The sequence below is a fragment of the Lingula anatina genome, chromosome 3 (genome assembly GCF_051362555.1).
Source record: "Lingula anatina isolate TDL-2025a chromosome 3, LinAna3.0, whole genome shotgun sequence".
Lineage (NCBI taxonomy): Eukaryota > Metazoa > Brachiopoda > Lingulata > Lingulida > Lingulidae > Lingula > Lingula anatina.
Window position 1 is genome coordinate 19738735 of NC_141769.1, and position 21329 is coordinate 19760063.

At 37.9% G+C, this 21329-nt stretch overlaps 1 protein-coding gene across 2 annotated transcripts; it reads left to right on the forward strand.

Annotated features, from left to right (window-relative positions):
- The first annotated feature begins 204 nt into the window (after nt 1-204).
- Nucleotides 205-20312, forward strand: LOC106156216 (transient-receptor-potential-like protein). 2 transcript variants are annotated; one of them, XM_013531342.2, is made up of 10 exons: nt 205-327; nt 13557-13736; nt 14246-15008; nt 15377-15713; nt 15922-16363; nt 16789-16984; nt 17390-17584; nt 18206-18268; nt 18703-18818; nt 19355-20312. In XM_013531342.2, the coding sequence occupies exons 2-10, from the start codon at nt 13570-13572 to the stop codon at nt 19938-19940; spliced, it is 2865 nt and encodes a 954-aa protein (XP_013386796.1). In that variant the 5' UTR covers nt 205-327; nt 13557-13569; the 3' UTR covers nt 19941-20312. The 2 variants fall into 2 exon arrangements, with proteins under 2 accessions (XP_013386796.1, XP_086865241.1); XM_087009115.1 differs by lacking the exon at nt 205-327 and adding an exon at nt 9197-9332.
- The last annotated feature ends 1017 nt before the right edge of the window (nt 20313-21329 follow it).

Consider the following 21329-nt stretch of genomic DNA (forward strand, 5'->3'; position numbering starts at 1 on the left):
CTCTCGCTATTTTTTTTCTCAAATACAACCTTTGCATTATAATGACCACAAATTGTCATTTGTTGCTACCTGGCCTATCTCGGCATACGATTTCCTCATATATCGGAGACAAGATATCGATTGTGATTCATTTTCCATAGTTTTTGTTACCATGGCAGTGCAGCAGTTGCAGTAACCGGTGTTCTCAGATGTCGCAGCAGTCGTGCGGAGACGGATATAGAGTGACGTTTGACAGAGAGAGAGAGAGATCTACAGGCACAGATTGGTACGGCGCAGAAGATGACGTGCTAGTCGGTTGCTGCCTTCTGCCTAACTGGGTGTTCACGGGTAGGTCTCTTTTTGATATTGCTTTAAGTGGTATTTTTGCGCTTATATTCGCCACACATAATTAAGTGCTTGTGTGTATTACCTAAGATCTCAAAACACAGGGGACGCGTGTTAACGCCCCTTTGGCGTGACAAGAAGAGACAAAACGCAAGGCATAGAATATGGCGACAACATATATCATAACCAATGGGTGTTGTTCAGCTGTGAAGTTAAAAATATGTATTTTGTGATGATGTAAAATTTCTTTATTTAAGTCTACTGTGTAAATCCCTGGCACCTTGTATGGCACTACTAAATATAAGGTTTTGTATCGTTATGTGAGATATACAAAACGAACGACGTACAAACCCTTCATAATTTTGAATAATTTAGTTAATATGCAAAGTTATCCGATGTATCTTTATGTGAAAACAGAAATGGTATCCTTTGTCTGTACTTAGGTGTTATTCAAAGTTTCCATTGAAAAACATTCATATTCATAGGGCTTTTGGCTCATTTCAATGATTAGCTTGACGAAGAACTGTCTTTTGGAATTTTAATTGTCCGGCGTTTTAACTATTTAATGGTGAAAATATGGCACTCCAATGATCATTCAATGACGCCGAATAAATGTTATATCATTGAAAATAAATAATTGCACAAAAACAACAAAAGCCTAAAACCAGTGTTATTGAATCGTGTGAAAAAAAAATACAAAAGCAAAGATCGACACCACTGACCAATGCCTAAAGTATGATATATGCAAAGAAAAAATCAATTTGTCAAAAGTATCGGATATATACAGGCGCTATTAGGTTTCTAACAATCATGTACATTGGGGATAGATAAATGAAAAATATGAGAGATTATAGAAGTAAATCTCAGCAACGAGGCCTTTAGATGTTATATCCTGCTAAAAGGAATATTGGGTCAATTTTGACCATCTATAAACTAAAGGCAAAATTATCACAAACTTGCAAATTCTGGACAATTTAGCGATGCTAATGGTCATATGTCATCATTTCCTTCAGTTGTTATTGATATAGATTTGGTATTAATGTGTCCTAATGCACTTTTTGTTGGCATCAGAACGTTAGTAGCTTTACAGTTCATTCTCCGAGTCAAAGCCGTGGCCTCACTGTCAGGTAAATTTTATTCGCACTTGAATACCCCGAAGAGCACTTGAATGATTTAAGAGCGTTTCGCATGGTAAGAATTACTCACTATCCTCACAGTGGGTAAAATAGTTAAGTGTATTAGTGCAAATTAATAAGCAAAGCATTATATGGAGGGTAAAAAATCAGGTTTTGAAGGTGCTTAGCTTTTGACATACTAAATCAAAATAACCCCGCATTCCTCTAGAGAATCATCTCGTCGAAATTCAAGATGGTTGCCAATTTATGGGGTTTTAAATATGTACATATCTCAGATAAGCCTGGACAAAGGAACTTAATTTTATTGCCTTTGGTAATTATATTGCCTACATACGTATTCAATGAATGTGGGGTCAAAACAGTCAAGTTCAAACTCCAAAATTTGCCAGTATAAATGAATGAATCACAAAGAAAATTAATTTTACTGGTTTTCCTACTTTCATATACATAATTTTCCGTGTGATTATTTTCAATTTATGGCTGACAAACACAGTTTAACAGTAGGAAATGAAAAACGCCAGTGTGGTGATATTTTGTTTGAAAATCGCAAAACATTTATGTTTTTGCGTCCAGTTGGAAAATACATGGTGGATTAGTCAGATTTCAACAGATTTCCACATGGTGGATTAGTCAGATTTCAGGCAATCCTACCACATGTAGGATTGCCTGAATTTTAGGTTGGTTAGAAGCTGCCCCCCCCCCTCTCGACACACACACACACACACACACACACACGATTAGAAAAGCAAAAGAGTTTAGCAAGGTTCATAATAAGGTGACAATGTAATGAGCAATCTAATAATAATAGCCCGCTGTTCAAGCAAGACACTATATTGAGCAAGAACATATACTGTGAAACTGTGAAATGTGCATATCTCATGGTATGCCACATGCAGCCCAAGTCTCTTTAAGCTGGTTTATGTAATGCATTCACACGCCAAGTGTGCACAACTAGGCCACTTTCTTTTTTCAATCTTCTGACTCCTGTCTCCGAAGGCAAAAGCTTTAAATATCGCTGCATCAGGTGGTCACATTATCTTTCTCTTAGTTCTACTTAGTAAAGATGAAACAGACGTGTCTTAGGCATTGTCTTTCACAAAAATATTAAATGATGTATAAAAGATTCCTCGACGGAAAAGATTCCTTTACACTCAAAAGTAGCATGTGATTTAAGGATTCTGATTACACGCACACACGAAGGAGTATTGGTCTCCAAATACAAGGCGTCAATTTTAGAGAAGTACTCAAAATCTGAGTTATTTCCAGAACATATGCCACTCTACCGAAGCTTTAACAATAACAATAATTCACGCCACCCACTAGTTTAAGAATAGAATAGAATAGAATAGAATAGAATAGAATAGAACATAGGTATTCATAAAAGCACATATTTGTGCATATTCTTGATGATATCAAATGAGGCAGATTAAACTCTTAAACAAGTCAGGGAGGGAAAACAAGCATGACTCCTCGATAGTTGCGTGATTCAAAGATCAATACTAAAAGCGGACTGTAGTGTGCGCTGGATGTTTATTGTCGTTTCTACAATCATATCAGTTTGTATCAATTTACGATTTCTGTTACGTGTAACAATTTTTTTTTACATTGCAGATAAAATCAGCCTGTGAACTATCTGTAAAAACGGTCAATGAACTACACTTACACTCTAAGCGAAACTATGGCTTTTGATCTATTACCAACAAAAGCGTTTCATCAGAACCGGTGTAACAGTTATCTCTCCATAAGGCTAAAGCTATCATGTAATATGCATACACGTCAATACTTAACGTACAGAAACGAAGAAATAATATGAGTTTTGAGTATCAACTGCTTGCAAAAACACGTAAAAATATATATGTTCATGCTTATCGCCGTTGGAAACAACTTTCTGCTCTTCCTCGCTGTAATATACAAGTTCACTTGGCCTTCGAAAGTACAGCTGAGACATATTCATTTGTTACTGTCTCTATTTTTCAGCGTAAACATAAGAACTTTAAATTCAATTTCACTTATGAACGGGCAAAGACTTTAATAAAGTGCCATTGTCTTGATGATAACGACAATGTGTTTTGTAGCATGCCCCATGCACATATGATTTGCTTATTTCGCACCTTTATAGATATATTGTTGATGTTGTAAATATCAATGTTGAGAAGACCGTCGCTGTCTTACACATATAACAACTGCTTAAATCATGTTAAAAGCCCCAATCCCATATCTATTATAGCTATAGGCTCCTAAACCTACAGGTATATTGATGGAGCTTCATGTAATGGGCGTGCCATATGGCATAAACGGTACATTTAGTTGATATATAAGCCAAATTGGTCGCGGTAAATCACCAGTTTAATTTCTCAGAAGTTCAGTTGAATTCCCAGCCCAACATATTGTTATCAGCGAGTTCTCGATTTGCTTACATTATCTCCGGTCGACTTGGAGGTCAAATAATCACTTAGAAAAATGACGCTGTTCGATAAAACATTGCCAAATGTTTTGCTGAGCAGTAGATATTATTTTGCATTTTGAGGCCCAGACTTAAGCAGAGATCTTTCCTTTGCGTCAGGTTCCCATTACAGTTCCTAAAGCATGGAAAGCCAGTAGCCCATGCCACTTCAGGGCCACTAATCAGCTATATCATATGCAGTGGTAATGCTGCTAGTCACGACATAGCTGAAATCCAATTCATTTCATTTTATCCCATGCTGCTGACAGTAAGATATCATCTCAATGACACCTGGGCCACGTTGTAATATAATACATCCCAATTCTCGGAATACACTCTGATTGATTATTTATCCAGCAAGTTTCAACTACAAAATGAAAGAGTATCACCCGACCACCTGATAGCATTCGAAACCAAGTTATCAAATGTACTCTCACTGATGGGTCTTACAGGTTTTTTAGGCTAAAACACCAAAGTTCACCTGGCTTATGGTTTATCATGTATCTTGCAGTGAAATTGTCAAGAGTGTAGACCTATGCGTAAATGAATACCTAAAACCAACATCGTAGTATATGCCATCAGCAGAAAATCGGAATTTCGCTTGTATTGGGAACACGATGGGCGACAAAAATCTGCTCAAATGCGCGGTCTTTCGATCATAGGGATGTATTTTTCAAGAAACACTGGAACATTGCGGTTGTGATGAATTTGTATGATTTCTCCAAAAAGAAACCCATGTTGCAATTTTGCAAGTCATGACCATGTTTCATGGGGAACTTGCAACTGCAGTTTATCCATATCCATTTCGATAAGGCATATTGCCCATTATACAGTATTAATATTGATGTGCAACCACGTATTATGATTGGATCAGAAGTGATTTGAAATGGGCATTTTTATTTTTCCATACATTAAAGCGCAAAAACTGCACACCTGCTGAGATTTTTGAAATTCTAATCTCAAATAAACACAGATCGTTTTATAAATTAATGTATCTGAGCGATTGATCTAATACCAAAAATGCTTAGTTAATATGCATACCAAATACCATTACCATACGTAAAGCAACATTTTCAATTAGTAAATGCCATTGAAATTACAATTACACAAACTGTGAATCTCGACACGAGTCAGGACAGTAGCAATGTTCACAAATTCTATTTTGAGATGTCCATCTTTATGTAAATGCAATAACGTCGATTTAAATCTGAAATCTACATCGTTATCTTGTTGCCTCTTGCACTGCCAATTTAAGAGCTTCAGCAGAAGGCAAACACAAGGCAAACAGAAGGTCACGTAAGACGTTTAAATACAGTTTCGATCATTAGTATGCCTGCATTCAACTGCATTTCGTTGCAGCTTGAACATAAATTCATACTTACACAACAACGATGCAGTTGAAGCCATACTAATGAGTAGAACTGTACATGCTTATGGTGTCATTGGATCAATGGGAGTTCGTATTTCCAGCTGACTATCGGGCCATGCCGAGGGTTATGCAAGGAAGAGTGCCCGCCCCTTGATAATTAGATCATAACATCGATAGCACTTAATTTGTAGGGGGAACAAATCCTATTCCGGCCTTTTCGCAGTCTTACAAATTGGCCGTACAAAAGGGAGTTGGGCTTTGCGGTTTGCTCTGATAATTCATCATACAGTTAATTAGTGTAACTTTTCAGACACCCAGTATGGGGCTGTGGAAAACTAGAAGAATTAACGAAAACAATGGCATTAAAACTGTTGCGCTGGTTTATACTCAAAAGCTCTATGGTTTCCATCGAATCGAAGGCATTTTGTAGGCTCTTTTCAGAGCCTTTCCTTTTAATTCTCTATGCAATCTCGTACAGCAAGACATTGGTGGAGACCTTTGAACCAGTCCCAGTGAAACAAAAAACTCCATGGGGAAAATGACTGCCAAGTATCATCGCGTAAGGTGTGATATGTAAGTAATGATGACTTGGTTATTGTTATATGTCGTATTAAACAGCCCTCACTCAAACCCAATATAGAACAAAAATCCACGGCTGTCTCAATTTTACATCTACATTTAATTTTTACCATGTCTATATATTATGTAAGGAGCCTATTCTCCGGGCCGTATAATTTTTATTTATATATCTCGTTCCGATATATTTTGTAGTGATTCAGTCATGGTAAATTATATATGACGTAAGGATGTTTTTATAAAAATGTGTTTAAACTGTTACTTGAGGGGGTTTGCGTAATGACTAAAAAATTGTCAGAAAGTTTCATCTTGCCCAAGGTGCAACAGGAAACAGGGCTTTCTGTTGCTGAGTAAAAATATATATTTTGATTCCATGATAGTTTGACATTTCTGATACAATATTTGGACCACTAATGGAAAATAGTTAATTTAATACTTATTTTACTGTGGGGGTGTATTCCCACCCACCTTTTATCATATTCAATAACAAGCCAACTAAAGTCGCTCATCAAGAAAAATTAACTGTCATATGCAGAAGATTATCATGATTTTTACGACGATATACTTGTAGAAGGTAAATAAAAAAACAAAACCAATGGTGGTTGAATTTTCAAAGTGGGTAAAACGTTTCCACAACTGGACGTTTTTGCATTTGGAACAGTTAAGTATGTTCCTTTTGGGGTTAGACGATGACTTATTTTTATTATTCATGGTTCCAGGAGAGTGAAACTTTGATGCAAACTTCTTGATGTGGGACCCTAAAATAATCAAACATAGTTTGTAATCTGTGCACTTAATATTTTAAGAGCATGCCTGTGACTTCATTTGCACCTCTATGTAGAGTTTGGGTGCTCTGAGTCTTTCTTATCATGGCAGCAATTGATGTTAATGGGCTTTTGTGCCACAGTGTTAATGCATGTATGTGGTATATAGCTAGATTTGAATATTCACCTTCATTTCAAAGGTTGAATATGCTGCATTTTTGAAAAGAAAGGATGGTTTAAAAAGAAAAAATATATATAGTAAGCATAATAAAAAATCAAATCATTTATCGTGACAAATGACACTGCTGAGAGAGAAACCAAAAGATACCAGTACAGTAAGAAATGCTTATACATGTATTTAGATCTCAAAAGCTTCTGACGAGCTTTCAGAAATTACCAACACGAATGATTAAAAGCTTAATCCTTATCCAAATCCCGATGATTTCTGTACTTTTAAAATCTATTAAAATAGAAACAATATTTTTATATTTCCCAGAAATGCCGATTCATTCTAGGTCTTGTGGTCTTGTGGTCTTCTCTTACTGGTGATTCAAAAGTGCATCTTTATCTCTCGAGTTCGTCACACAAAGGTAATTTTGTTAATTAGACGACATTTTTATCAACACAGGTGAAAAACCCACTGATCTACGAATAGTATAATAATAATAATAATAATAATAATAATAATAATAATAATAATAATAAATTAAAAGGCAAATAAAAATTTAAATAATACCCGGTAGATGTACATAGTATTTTGTCACAGCAAAGAAGCAGCGATGTGTCCGTCCACGCTGCTAAGGTGCAGTTGTGCAGTTGGTAAAGCTGTTGGTGCCTTCGTGACCGACATTTGAATATCTGAGTAACCAAAAATAAACAAATATTTTTTGCTAACCTGTAAGAGAATGTAATAATGTACAATTATAAATAATATTCTTTACTTAGAATGGCCAGCTAACGCACTCGTAATAGCAATACAATATTTGTTCCAAATCCTGTTACCAAAGTCATTGTCAATCTCTCATACAAGGTTTTCTCCAGAAACGAAAACAGAGAGACCAACTTTCAAAACTTCTGCCAATTCTATGGAAATAAACCAGCACAGGTGTATAGCTTGGGTATTTCCGAGAAGAACGGCACTTTGTCACATAATGTGCGTGTCACACAACGTGCGAAATACGTCATTGCGTTTGTTGAACTAGAAATGTGCCTTAAGACGTCATGGAAACAACATGTACGGCGTTTCCTTGAATAAGAGGTTAGATTAATTATCTCAATGGTGAAAGTTGGCGGAAGTAATGTATACTGAAGTTATTTGGTTCATTGCTCTCAATGGCGGAATTTCTTGGGAACAAAGGACGTTAATATATTAGACGTATAACCACTATCGGGTCCCTTAAAGCAATCATAACGTGAAAGCCAAATGGACTTAAAACAGAAGGAAAGCTAAGCATAAATCTTCAGTTAACCTTTCCGCGTAGACAAAGCAATAGATAAATGCAAAGACAACTTATAGATAAGGTTAGATTGAATGCCTTTGCTGCTTGTAAACGTGTGCAAAGAGTCCCTGATACCTATATAAGTACAGAGAGATATTAAGGTTTCTATCTCTACTTCTGGGTTCTGATTTTATATAATATTATTTAAAGCAACCTTGTCTGTATTGTTTACCGCGAACACGTCAATTTGCTCCAGGCCCGTTCAAAACCACAGTGACTATTTATGAAGAAGTTCTTTTAAATTCGCAGAACCACTGCATTAAAACGCCTGCCATTTGAGCGCGAGTGCGTATTAACACTAATGTTTCATACGATTCAACATAGTCGATGTAATTAGTTATAATCCCTTACTCGCAGCTCTCGCTGGGTTCGCCATGATTATCGCGTATATGGCACTTCACTCGAGCAATACTAGTAAATGTATAGCAATTACGCATACATTGATATCTTGTCTTCCTACTCTCGTTATGCATACACACAAGTATGTTTGTGATTTATACAGCATAAATCATTCACTCGGACTGGTCAGGTCGTGCTGATTTTTTTTTTTCGTATTTCCGCTTCTAGAAATAACATCCATAATTGACCGGTATGGAGCGCACGTGAAATAGTTCTTTAAAACGGTAAATTCTTTACCCTATTTATATAGAAAATTATAGTATACATGATCGAGTTAATATGTGATGTCGCCTCACATTTCTGATTTTGAGAAGGAGCAATCCTTGGTCGTGATATATGAACGAACAGGCTTCAGTGTTTCAATCAGAAAGAGAAATGCGGAAGAGACTTCAGTTATGTCACTCATTACTAAAGAAAGAGATAACAAGCCGACTGGAAATACCGCTGATCCAACCAGTCCTAAAGGTCATGCCGCAAATTACGAAACAGTTCAGAAGGTTGAAAGGCGAGAGTCCAAGAAGTGCCAAGATGCCATGTGCATGCGCACAGCCGCCACATATGCACGCGGATATTGTGCTGCTCATTCAGTGCGTCACTATTGACGCGATTCTTTTCGTTTGGAATCACATTGAGATTACTGAGCAATAACGTGGACTTCCCCCCCCCCCCCCCCCCCCCCCCCATTCCGCTAACGCATTCCGTCCAGCTTTCATAGGTTGACAGAGAACGGCCATTGTCTACAGGTGAAGAGAAGGCTGCGATATAAACTGGGGGACTCAGGGTGTTAGGAATGAACCTCTCAAAATAGACTTTGGTGATATGGTAAGTAAAATGCTGTTTCAGATATATGTTCGCTGTTTGAGTTAATGCTGTAGTCCCTGAAGCCATTTTAAGTCTTAATCTAAGAACTCTGTAGACGAACTGCTTCAAGAAGTGCTGGGATTTGTTATATGTTGAATGATTTCTTCAACTGGAAATTACAGAACCCAGTAATGGTAAGAGAAATGATTATGTGAGCATTTCTGCTAATTTATGACCGACATTATTTTGACAGGCTTTTAATTCTGCTTAAATACTTGCTCTATTTAAACGCCCTTAAGTCGTCTTATAACAAGGGTTGCTAGTAAAACGACATTCGCTGCTTGACGTCCACATCATCTTCAGTGTATTTTGAAGGTTGTATAGTATGGCTAGTTTTGATTCTTGAATTCTGTCTTTTCTTTTTGAAGTTTGCTTATTTAGATTGTTTCAAATTGTTGACGAGATCAGTGTTAGGAATATTGTATGTGATTTTTCAGATGGCAACTTTTTTAGGATCGTATCTGTTACCTAACAAAAACCAATCACATGTTATTGACAGTGAGATATTATGTTGTGTCAAAAGGAAACGTGCAAATAAACGTGCATGTTGTACGGATGTTTAGCAATCTTGATTTCTAAATACTCTCCGTTGCCGAGAGTCTTGCTTCTACGCAGCTCATCCAAGTGACTTTAAAGGGATAAATCGTCGATAAAACACATTAATTCTTTCTTAACATTTAGGTTTTGTATTATCATGTTAACAGTGGAATCAACTGGTGTAGGGATTACTATAACGGTAAGTCAATGTGGGATCAACAAGATTGGCGGCGCTTAAAAGAATCGCATTAGTACATACATGCATACTTCAATCACAGCCTTGTGTGAAAATTAACGCCTTCGAGACAGTAATTTTCAGTAGGTTACAGAGCATACAATCTGAAACAACAGCCAATTAAGATGATACCAGCAATTTTCTTCACGTGTAATATGCTCAAGTTCGCACATGCACATTTACATTTTTACTGCATATACCGTTTATGTGCCACTGCATGCGTAAACATGTGTGTATTTGTGTACGTGTGAATGCATACTCTGTTGTATGTGCTCTTTCGGTATCCGATTTGCATTCTGTAACTGCATACAATTTACACTAACTTGTTAAAAATGGGCATGATGTATACCCCATAAGTGATACACTGTTATAAAATAGCTCCTTGAGTCTTCAGTGGTGGACGTCCAGATACGCTTTCCCGTGGATGTGAGCTTAAAGGTATCGTATCCGAAATATTTGCGTCAAATCTGATTTACCCTCAAATAGAAATCAAATTTTTCACCTGATCAGTAATCAATGCTCGACCAGTCCCTGCACTGGGGTTTGTTTGTGCAATATAATTTACAATTAAAAGATTTAGTTTTAATTTTCTTGCTATACATTTAGACCGACACATCCCCAGTATTATTTCCGCGATTCCCTTTATTTGAGGGGTTTTATAATTTCTGTGAACGGAGTTGGCAAATATTATTAGCTTTACAGAATATTTAGATATAAAATTTGTTTTAAGGACATTTCAAACGTGCATTGTATACCTTGAACATTCACATATCATGGTATCAGAAAGTAACAGATTGAAATGTTTACTATTGAACATGTACAACCAACACGCTTATTTCAGCCCCTTGACACTCCCTAATTCAAAAACCTTGCATGCGTATCCCTATCGAAAATTCAACATCAGGCCGCTGTAATGAAAGCATGGGGCGGTTTACGTGGACGTGTCAGCGCAGTCAGATCAATGCAGTAGTCGCCTATCAGTGACAGTGTCCTAACCGATTGACTGCGTAGAACCAAGTAAAATTAAAAAATGCGTTATTATCGTTTATCATATTATTATCCAGTAAGTGGTTTTACATCATAAAATGAAATAAATCAATAGTCAAACATGTACTAGTATGAAAGAGACGTTTCTAGACAGAACCTTGAAATAATCAAGTATCTAAGTGATAGACTTGCGACTGTTTGTGGCTTCCTGGTATTTTGTTCAATGCACTAACAATACACGAATCTGGCACGCCAATGCAAGCAGGAAACATAAGCGCTGAGCTGACAACGCCCGGAAGAGATTTCAGATTTCATCAGTTGGTTAGAAATTGCGGTATCCAACATTAAGATAACTTTTGGTTTCATGTAATGCCGTGAAACGAATGATGGTTTATTTATTAACATATTCATTTTAAGTATAAAAGCATACAATTGTGTTCAGGTTTTACCAGATGTATGTTCAACAAATAGCTAGCAGAAACACATAACACAAATAACTATCGAAAAAGAAATTAAGACAATACAAGTAAAAAGTAAAAAATCTGGGATTTAAATATATTCTTTATTAATACGAACAAATCTATAAATGAAATGCCTTCGAAATGGTATGTTTTCAGTTCTTTTTTTAATGGCTCCTGTCACTTTATTTGTCATAAATGAATACGCACTCTGCTGCAGATACAAGTACATTGTTTATAATATGCTGTCACCATCTGTTTAAACAAACCTTAAAAATTCTCTGTAAAAGTTTGTCATCAGACCTTCGAGTTTGTTGACGATTATGATGTTTAATCAGATTTTTCTGTATGGCGGAGCTAGACGATAAAATGCAGTATGTACAAAGTGCTAGTCCGATTTGGTAGCAAGTGCAACTGTTTCAAAATTGGAGTATCTTGGCAATCTCTAGGGTGTGGTGTTTAAAGCCCCCTTTACACTAGACGGCGTCCTTTCTGCGTCCCACCGTAGGGTCCCGTTTTAGAGTAAAAAAAAATACTTGGCGTGCCAAAAACAGGCGGGTCATTGAGCATTCATTCTGCAACCAAATCGATGCTTGTGCCTCCTTTCTACGACCACGGCGATGCCAGTTTCATGGTCGCACAAAGGACACAGAAAGGACGCCATCCAGTGTAAAGGGGGTTTAAGGTCGTGCACTAGCTGTTACCCATCAATCTTATCTGTATACCAATATAAGACATAGTTGCAGAAACCAAGCCTAAGTGTGACTAATGCATGTATAACCAGTATAACGTGCGTGTATAATATGCATAACATGTAAGGCGGACCCAGATGTTTTCTTCGGTGCAATAATTAAATACACACGTCGAATAGACACGAATAACTATCATTGGAGATCTGAGTTACCTGTCCATTGTGTAGAATCCAAACGCACTAATGATTTTTTAAAGTAAGTATAGAGGCTTTTGTCAAACGGCACATATTCTAAGCTACAGGTTCTATGCATGGCCATTGTTATGATGAGCAAAAATTACAAATTCAGTTTTGCCACCATTATCTTTCATTTGTCTGCAATAAGCCATCCCCTGAGGCTGATATGCAGTTTACAGTTCACTGACAATGCTGGATCACTAATGCTGCCATATGTGAACAATTGGGTGTGGTCCGCATGAATAAGATCTTATCACCCAGACTAGCACCAACGGTTAACAGGAAAACAGAACTTTAGAAAACCAAGACTGCTGAAATGGGAACACAAAATTAAAGCTGTAAAGGTTCAAAAACTCTCCTTAGAGGATAAGATTGTAACCACAACTCTCTGTTGGAGAAATGCCACCAGAACATGATCTACAGTTCCAAAGGCAGCTGACATATCTAGAAGCACCAACAACATCGAAGAGTGCTTGTCAACGCCACTATAAATTAATTCAATTCTCAAAATCGCCGATAAAGTGCTATGATTGACTTTGAAGATTTTTTCTACGGGGTTGTTTGCTTCTGAATGTCAAAATCTAACAGCTACGCTGTTTATCCCTCTCAATTATCTCTGACACGAATAACTTAGAGTTAAGAGGGATTTTGTCAAGGTTTTGTTTTTTCGGAAGCGGTTGAATTAGTGTTTTTAAACATATTAGGAAAACATCTCCTTGTGAATCATCTGTTGGTGAAATGCATGATCAGGTCTGTATCAATTCGAGATAACCATAGTAAATGAGATCTTTCTTCGGGAAATGTAGTATATGACGTCAACTTATTCTCGTAATGAGCATTGTGTGGGAGATCAAGCACCATAGCCTGACTTGCCTCTCAATGAAAAGAGATTCGCAAATAAGCCGCAAAACATGGAGTCACGTTTCTTTCACACAGGAAAATTTTTCAATATTTCAATTTTATTGAAATCTTTCAGAAAGGCGAGGCTCACACTAGGCAAAGACAGACCACTTTTAACACACCCTGTTTATGACTTTCAGGCCGGATACATACATGATGTCCAGCAGCTCACTCCAGTGCTACAGTCCCAATAGCTCTCGAGGCTCCAACCGCTCCGTTCCAATACCCCTGGAGCCGCTGAAACAAGGCCACCGAATGGATCCCCACGAGAGGATTTTCCTGGACGCCGCAGAAAGAGGAGACAAGGCCACAATGATAAGGTATTGAAAATCGTACTAGTATGTTGGGGGTTTGAAGTTAGCGCATAGCACTTCTACAAATCACCTAAACACCGCTCTTGGACAAATAATTCGCACCTTTTGTCCAAGCGCTGTTTAAAGATCCCTAAAAGCTGGACCAACATAGGAAATGACTTACCCGGGCATACGGTATAAAAACTAAGATAAAGAGACCCACTCTTCAATATATTCCCGTGTAAAAAAATACCTCATGGCACCTTGTGAAATTGTACAAGTCGATGGTTTCATTGGGACATTGTTAATATTGAGCAGAGACTATGGAATCTTTACAAATCTTTACTGATGCGGTAGTTGCACTATTACAGTTTGAATGCATTATTAGAATGTTTCACGAATTTTACAAACAAGAATTCTACAATGATAAGTATGTCTTTAATACATTCTCTTTTCTTCTAACAGTATCGTATTGCAATTATTTCAGTGTGGCGTAATATAGCACTGTGTATTTGTGTTTTTCTCTTCTAAATTAGATGTTTGCAAGGACCAAACAAGGTCAACGTTAACTGCACCAATATTCTTGGTCGATCAGCCATCCAGATTGCGGTAGATAACGAGAACGTTGAAATAGTGGAACTTCTTCTCCAGCAAGACGGCGTCAAGATCGGAGATGCTCTATTGTACGCCATTCGCGAGGGTGTGTACAAGATCGTAGAAATGCTTATAGACCACCATAGTATCAGTAGGGACATGCTTGGGATGGACTGGAGTCAAAATCAACCGCCAGGAGAAGAAAGCGCGGATTATTCTGCAGACATCTCTCCGGTTATCTTGGCCGCTCATTGCAACCAGTTCGAAATTCTCCAGTTGCTCCTGTCGAGGGGCGCCAAAATCGACAAACCTCATGACATCACCTGCACGTGCACACGTTGCCGCAATCAGGTCATCAGGGACAGTTTACGACACTCACTACGAAGAATTCACACATACCGAGCCCTGGCCAGTCCGGCCTGGATCTCCCTCACCAGTTCAGATCCAATACTGACCTCTTTTAAACTTTCGTGGGAGCTCGAATGCCTGGCGTCAAGGGAAAATGAGTTTAAGGATACGTACATGCAACTGAGTGAGCAATGCAAAACATTTGCGTGTGACTTGTTGGATCAGTGTCGGACCACAGAGGAAGTGATAGAAGTCCTGAACAGAGATCACCACGATAATATCAACGGCGACGAAAGATATCCCGACCGCTTTACCTTGGACAGATTGAAATTTGCAATAAAATATGAGCAGAAGCAGGTAACTTGATGGAAAGATTTCCGGTTTCGTATAGGATGCCTAGTGGCTAATAATGTTTATTTGGCACACCGCAAAAATTCATTACTTAGAGGATAGTTGTAACTATAAAACTTTGTTTATAGGTTTCTCATAGACTAAAGCCGCTAAAATGAAAATTATTAACCTCGTCTTTTGAAATGGAAGATAGATTCTAATGGATAGACAATTCAATTCGACTTGACAAAATCAATTCAAATGTGCAAAAACAAAAATTTATATGCCCTTTTTTGACCAAACGGTAAAAAAAACAAGATAATGTGGGCGATCCCTTAGTCGAGGAAGCGATCAACCGTTGTTCTGCAATTAAAGTAATTCCTTTCTCATTTCAGTTTGTCGCTCACCCCCACTGCCAGCAGCTTCTTACGTCAATCTGGTACGCAGGTCTTCCGGGCTGGCGGAGACGCAATAGCATCATGAAATTCCTTACCTGCGTTGGTCTCATATTTCTCATGCCATTCCTCTCCTTCGTCTATCTCATCTTTCCCAGAAGCCGCATCGGGCAGCTGGTCCGGAGTCCTTTTATGAAGTTCCTATACCACAGCACGTCATTTGGCGTGTTTTTGTTTCTGTTAGCCAGCGCCTCGGCCAATGACAAAGAAGGAAATGCCCGGAAGCGAGGCCCACCACCTACCGCACTGGAAGGGCTGATTGTAATCTTTGTTACAGGTTATTATGTACACAGTAGATTTATAAATGTACTGGCATGTGCCAATGTTTCAGTGGTATAGGAATAATTGTGTTGAAGGCAATGCTTATGACTTATTGACAAGAGACATTCTGAACAGGTACATTTATTTTCTATTAAGGCTATTTTCTATCAAATTTATTTAGCAATCTGTTTTTGGTGTTTGAAAGAGTGGTTTATGACTTTCAGGTTTCATTTGGGCAGAGTGCAAGCAATTATGGGAGGAAGGCTTGAAGGCCTACATACGGCAATGGTGGAACTGGTTGGACTTCATCATGCTGTCCCTTTATCTGTGTACCTTCTCTCTACGGACAGTGGCGTTCATACAAATCCAATCCGGAGATTATGGCCCATCCGAACTTGACCGGAAGTACTGGCCCATGGAAGACCCGACTCTGATCTCCGAGGGTTTATTTGCTGTGGCCAACGTGTTCAGTTTTGCACGAATCATTTACCTTTTCCTGGCCAATCCAAACCTTGGTCCGTTGCAGATTTCTCTTGGGTGCATGTTGATTGACATTGCTAAGTTCTTGTTTATTTTCATGCTAGTGTTGGCGTCATTTGCATGCGGACTTAACCAGTTGTATTCGTCTTATCAACCACCTGATGGATCCACAGCGCCGTTTTACACGTATGTATTCTTTGAATAAATCCCATAAATCAGTTTCCAATCATCTTTGTAATTATTGAATGGAATTATTTGTGATTTTGTAAAATTGTCGACTAGATACACATATATTTTTATATTTTCATACACACGAAAGCTCAGGAAAATCAAGAAAGCAATTTGGATTACGGTTTAAGTATATACCTTTGTTGATAGTATAAATGTCAACCATCATCGCAATGAAGAGCATCCTTTTTTCGTCTTGCCTATAGTTTGCATTATCAAAAACAGCCCTGTATTTGCTCTTGGATCGGAACTCATGAAATTCCTTAACGTGCCATAAACCATTATAAACCCAAATTTTACAACAGTTCTTGGTGTCTTCAGTGTTTAATAAGGTTGACTGTTCCTATTTCCCACCCACACTGGTTAATTTTTTTTTCATCCAGGCTAGACCAGAGTGTAGGCACGTTAATTTGGTCGCTGTTCGGTTTGACACAGTTGAAGGACATCAACATAAAAGATGGACAGCCGTTCACCAAGGGGATTGGGGAGTTGCTGTTTATGGTGTACCATGCCATGGCAATCATAGTCCTAATCAATATGCTAATTGCCATGATGTCAAGTTCCTTTCAGGACATTGAGGTAAGTAGCTTGGCACGGGTATTGTCCTAGAATCAATACATACTTTCCAGCGATGATCCCTTTTTGTTTACAATGCCAGAACCTGGACAGGCACACATAAACGTTGAATGAATATCCATACATAAACATTGAATGAATACCCATATATTTTTGGTCTGAAATTTTCGAATTCCATTCTGCATTTGACTTATTTCATCGTACATTTTATTTAGTTGCAGACGTTTTCAATCCGTGATTTAATCACGTACCAATATACAAAAAGTACATCTGTGAAGTAATTACTTTACCATAAAACAATTGGATATATATTTCAGAAACATCCATACAGCTTTGGTCAGTGTTTTATCTTGAAGGGCCCTACACACCTTTATTTGAATAATTTGTACATTTGTGTACCTTACACAGGCACATGGCGACCGTGAGTGGAAATTTGCGCGTACAAAACTTTGGACCAGTTACTTCGACGAAGGGTCTACGCTATCGCCCCCTTTCAACCTCCTAGTTAGCCCCAAATCGGTGTACTATTGCATTGTAGCTATAAAGGACAGTGTATGCAAATGCCGGGAACGATTCCACCGGAAGTCAGAGGAGCAATCCAAGGTAAAATATAGATGGCAGTACTGGCACTGGGCACTTACCATAATAGTTTACACAGACAAGGTTACATTTCCACAATTTTGTTCTGTTAATCTTGTTGTGTTGAAAATCCGGCGTCATTCCTATCCCTATGTATATGTTCCTGCTATTGATTGCAGCGTGTGTAAGGGGAAAGTTGAACAAAAATGAATTAAAAAGCAAAGCAAACATTGATCCAGCTACCCCTACTCTGTATATACGAAAAGGGTTTGCAAAGCGTTTCTGAGCGATAATGTTTAAACTACAAAAAAAAAAAAAAAAAAAAAAAAAAAAAAAAAAAAAGCGTGTGCGATCAATTTATTTCTGAAAGCCTCACTTAATATCCATAACATAATATGATATTGAAAACTATGAATAATTCTGATACCGGAACTTAAGTTGGTAACTGACCGACTTTGCGGTCTCAGCCTGGTACCTTTCACTATAGGTTATGTCCTGGATGGGATGGCCACCCTATTTATTGTCATATACATAGTTGTCGTTATAATTCTACTGGATGACTGAAAGCATTCACTAATTATATGATATTTTCCTGAAATCACATATTATTATTTATTTTATGTTATATTTTCTTCTGTCGTGCAGAGAACAGCGAATGGGAAAGTTAATACAGACTCCAGCACCGTGTATACGGGTCCAAACTACAAGGTACTGAAGAATTTGAGTTGTGAACAATCAAAGTAAACAAGGACTACTTTCCTTTAACACCGAATTCACGATTGCTTATTAATAAATGCTTTGGTCACTTTGAATATCATTTGATGCAATTTAGTGTATGATGGACTTTTGTGTATATTCACCAAAGAGGAAGGTTATTAAATAAAAATAGTTTCAAATGATATGCATTACATTATTTCGTTCTTGAATACAAGTTTAACAAAGTATCAAAACAACATGATAGTCAAAATGAAAAAAAAAAGGCATCATGTAGTTACACTTTCTGCCTGAATAATACGAAAGTAGGTGTTTTTGAGTCTATGGATCTTGTAAATAAATGGCTAATTTGCACGATTTCAAAAATAGAAATAAAGAAGTGCTCATTTTACTAGCCAAAAATAATTTTAAACCCGTGTTGATTTCAGGACATTATGCGGCGCCTAGTAAGTAGATACATCCTACAGTTTAAGAAGCAGAGCAGCCAGGATGGAGTCAATGAAGATGATTTGTTAGAAATCAAACAGGATATATCGAGCCTGAGGTACGTCACATCCTTATTATCATCCACATGATCACTTCCTGCTGTTTAGATAAGTTGATCAATAGGTGACTGGTCGGATGCACTACTTAGGTTACTATTTTACGTAATAACCACAACATTAAGTTCTCAACCTCTCAAAGTGCACTGGTTCGGATTGAATTATTTAATGCCGCTCGATGTGAAAATGAAATGAAAATGAAAAGGGCCATGGAGGCTTACTGATGGTAGAAACCAGTATTGTCGCCTAATGCCGGGGTATAATGTATAATCTGCCCCCCCCCCCAAAAAAAAAAAATAATAATAATAATAATAAAATAGGTACGCAATTTTTTTGTATCTTATTGCTATAATGCACTATGTTGTTTTACTGGTATTTTGTCTTCTGAGTCTTAGGGGCACTTGTGATTTGACAATATTCTGCAGCTTCCAGTGTCAAATATTGTTTAGAAGTTGACGATAAACTTTGAAAATTTCATACAACTTTTTAAATTTTCAATTATTTTAAAATTTTTCATTGGCTAAAAAAACTCTTTTAGGTTTGAGCTACGCGAGGACCGTAAACGCGAGAGCGGCATAACAACTGCTCATATGGAGAGAATTAAGAAAGATATCATGAAGATGCTTCAGAATAACAATGCCAGTTCCAGCCAGCTTCACCCGACCAGCCCAGTGCCCAGTTTGTCCGAGTCCCGGAGCATTAGCCCAGTAACGCATTACACGCAGAATGACCAACGCCCAAATGCCCTGCAGTTGTCCCCCCACGCGCAGCACGAGACACAAGCCCAAGTAGAGCAGCAGCCCCCTCATCACGACTTAAATCTTGGGAAACTCCAGACGCACCAACCGGCACAGGTTTCGAAGCGCGATTCGCCCCCTGATCATTATGAACTGACGCAGACGCGGTTCGATACCCAGCACGACCAAATGGCACAACAGCAAAAACTGTTGGAAGAGCTAAAACGTGATATCATCGAGAGCGTTAGAGCGGAGGTCAGAGGTATACTTACGGAGAACGCCAGCTTAAAAGCGCAGCTGCAGGCGGGGGTGACGCTCTCGGCAGTGGACTTGCTTCCGCCTTTCAACTCCGAATTGTATCACACTCATTTGTACACTCAACTTTAAAGTGCCGAAATAACTCTCATTACATTGCACTGTTTATGCAAATGTCTGCAAGGGAGAACTTCTGGACGCAAAAAGACATGAGAAAATTAAGACTTGCATGGATTGTGACATTCCAAGTTGCACCGAATTTTCAATTTTATACAGTAGTCTTCAGTTGAGTGTAAAATGAGGGTTTGATCATATTAAAATCGCAATTTCAAAATCTGGTTATTACTTTGTAGGATTATTGATGGTAAATTGTAGACAACGGAGGAAAATTTTCCAAATGCGACATTCAGATATAGTACACAAGAATGTCAGAGCTAAAGTGGATACATTTTTTTTTTTTTTTTGTTAAGTATCACCAATAAAAAACATTATTAAGTCACCTAATCCGTTAATCTCTCCATTTATATATTTGAATACAGAATACCAAAGTATACAGTTTCAGGGCAGATTTTTAAAATAGAGCGATATTTTTGCTTCAAAGTCAAACAGGTTTCAGAAATTAAGTGGCGTTTTCCACAAAAATGTCCAAATATTGTAAATTTTAAATCAGATCTTAAAAATAATCGCTTTATTTTGATAAAAATGTCTATAGGCTTTAAGGACCAGTTAACGTTGATTTGTATGATACATTCTTTACTTACAAAATGGTTATTGAATGAAAGTTACAAAAACATTTTAAAATCAGTTTGATTTTATTTGGCCATACATTGCAGTTTGGACTGGAAACAACATTTCTGTAAGATAGTTCAATATTTATTGATATAATTTGGCTTTAAAATATAAAGATTGAACGGGATCACAGAAAAGAGCCCTTTCAGTCACCCTCAGTGCTTAAATTCTTTTTAAGGCCACACTTTTTTAATTTTATGGATGACATCCTGCGCGCGCACCGATTTTCGTCCGTTCTCCAAAAAAAAAAAAAAAAAAAAAAATCCCCCCCCCCCCCCCCAAGGAAGTCGGTTGTCGCAAACGTCGTGATTGAATTTGCCGGAAAATGCAATCGGCAATGCTCGGCTAATTCCGCAAGCTCCATGCTGTCATTGTCGACTGCGGAGACATCCGAGTAGTTCCGAGTGCGGAAAATGAGCTTTCTGCGCATGCGTATTATCACCACGTGGAAATATGGCCGCTTTGCCGTCAAATTCATCTCTAGCATTAATTTCAAAATACACGACAATTAAAGTCATAAAGAGAACAGGACGTCGTTTTGGATTGGTTTGCCATTGATATTGGACATGGAGATATCACTTTTTTACAATTATACGAAAGGCTGGCCGCGGCCAGCGATCATCGCCCGGAAAATTTCAGTGACATTCTGTCCAAAGCAGCACATAGACTTACCAGGGTTTTTTTTTGTAGCGAAAAAAGGGTCGACAAGAGCGTCGTGTTATTTGGTGGACT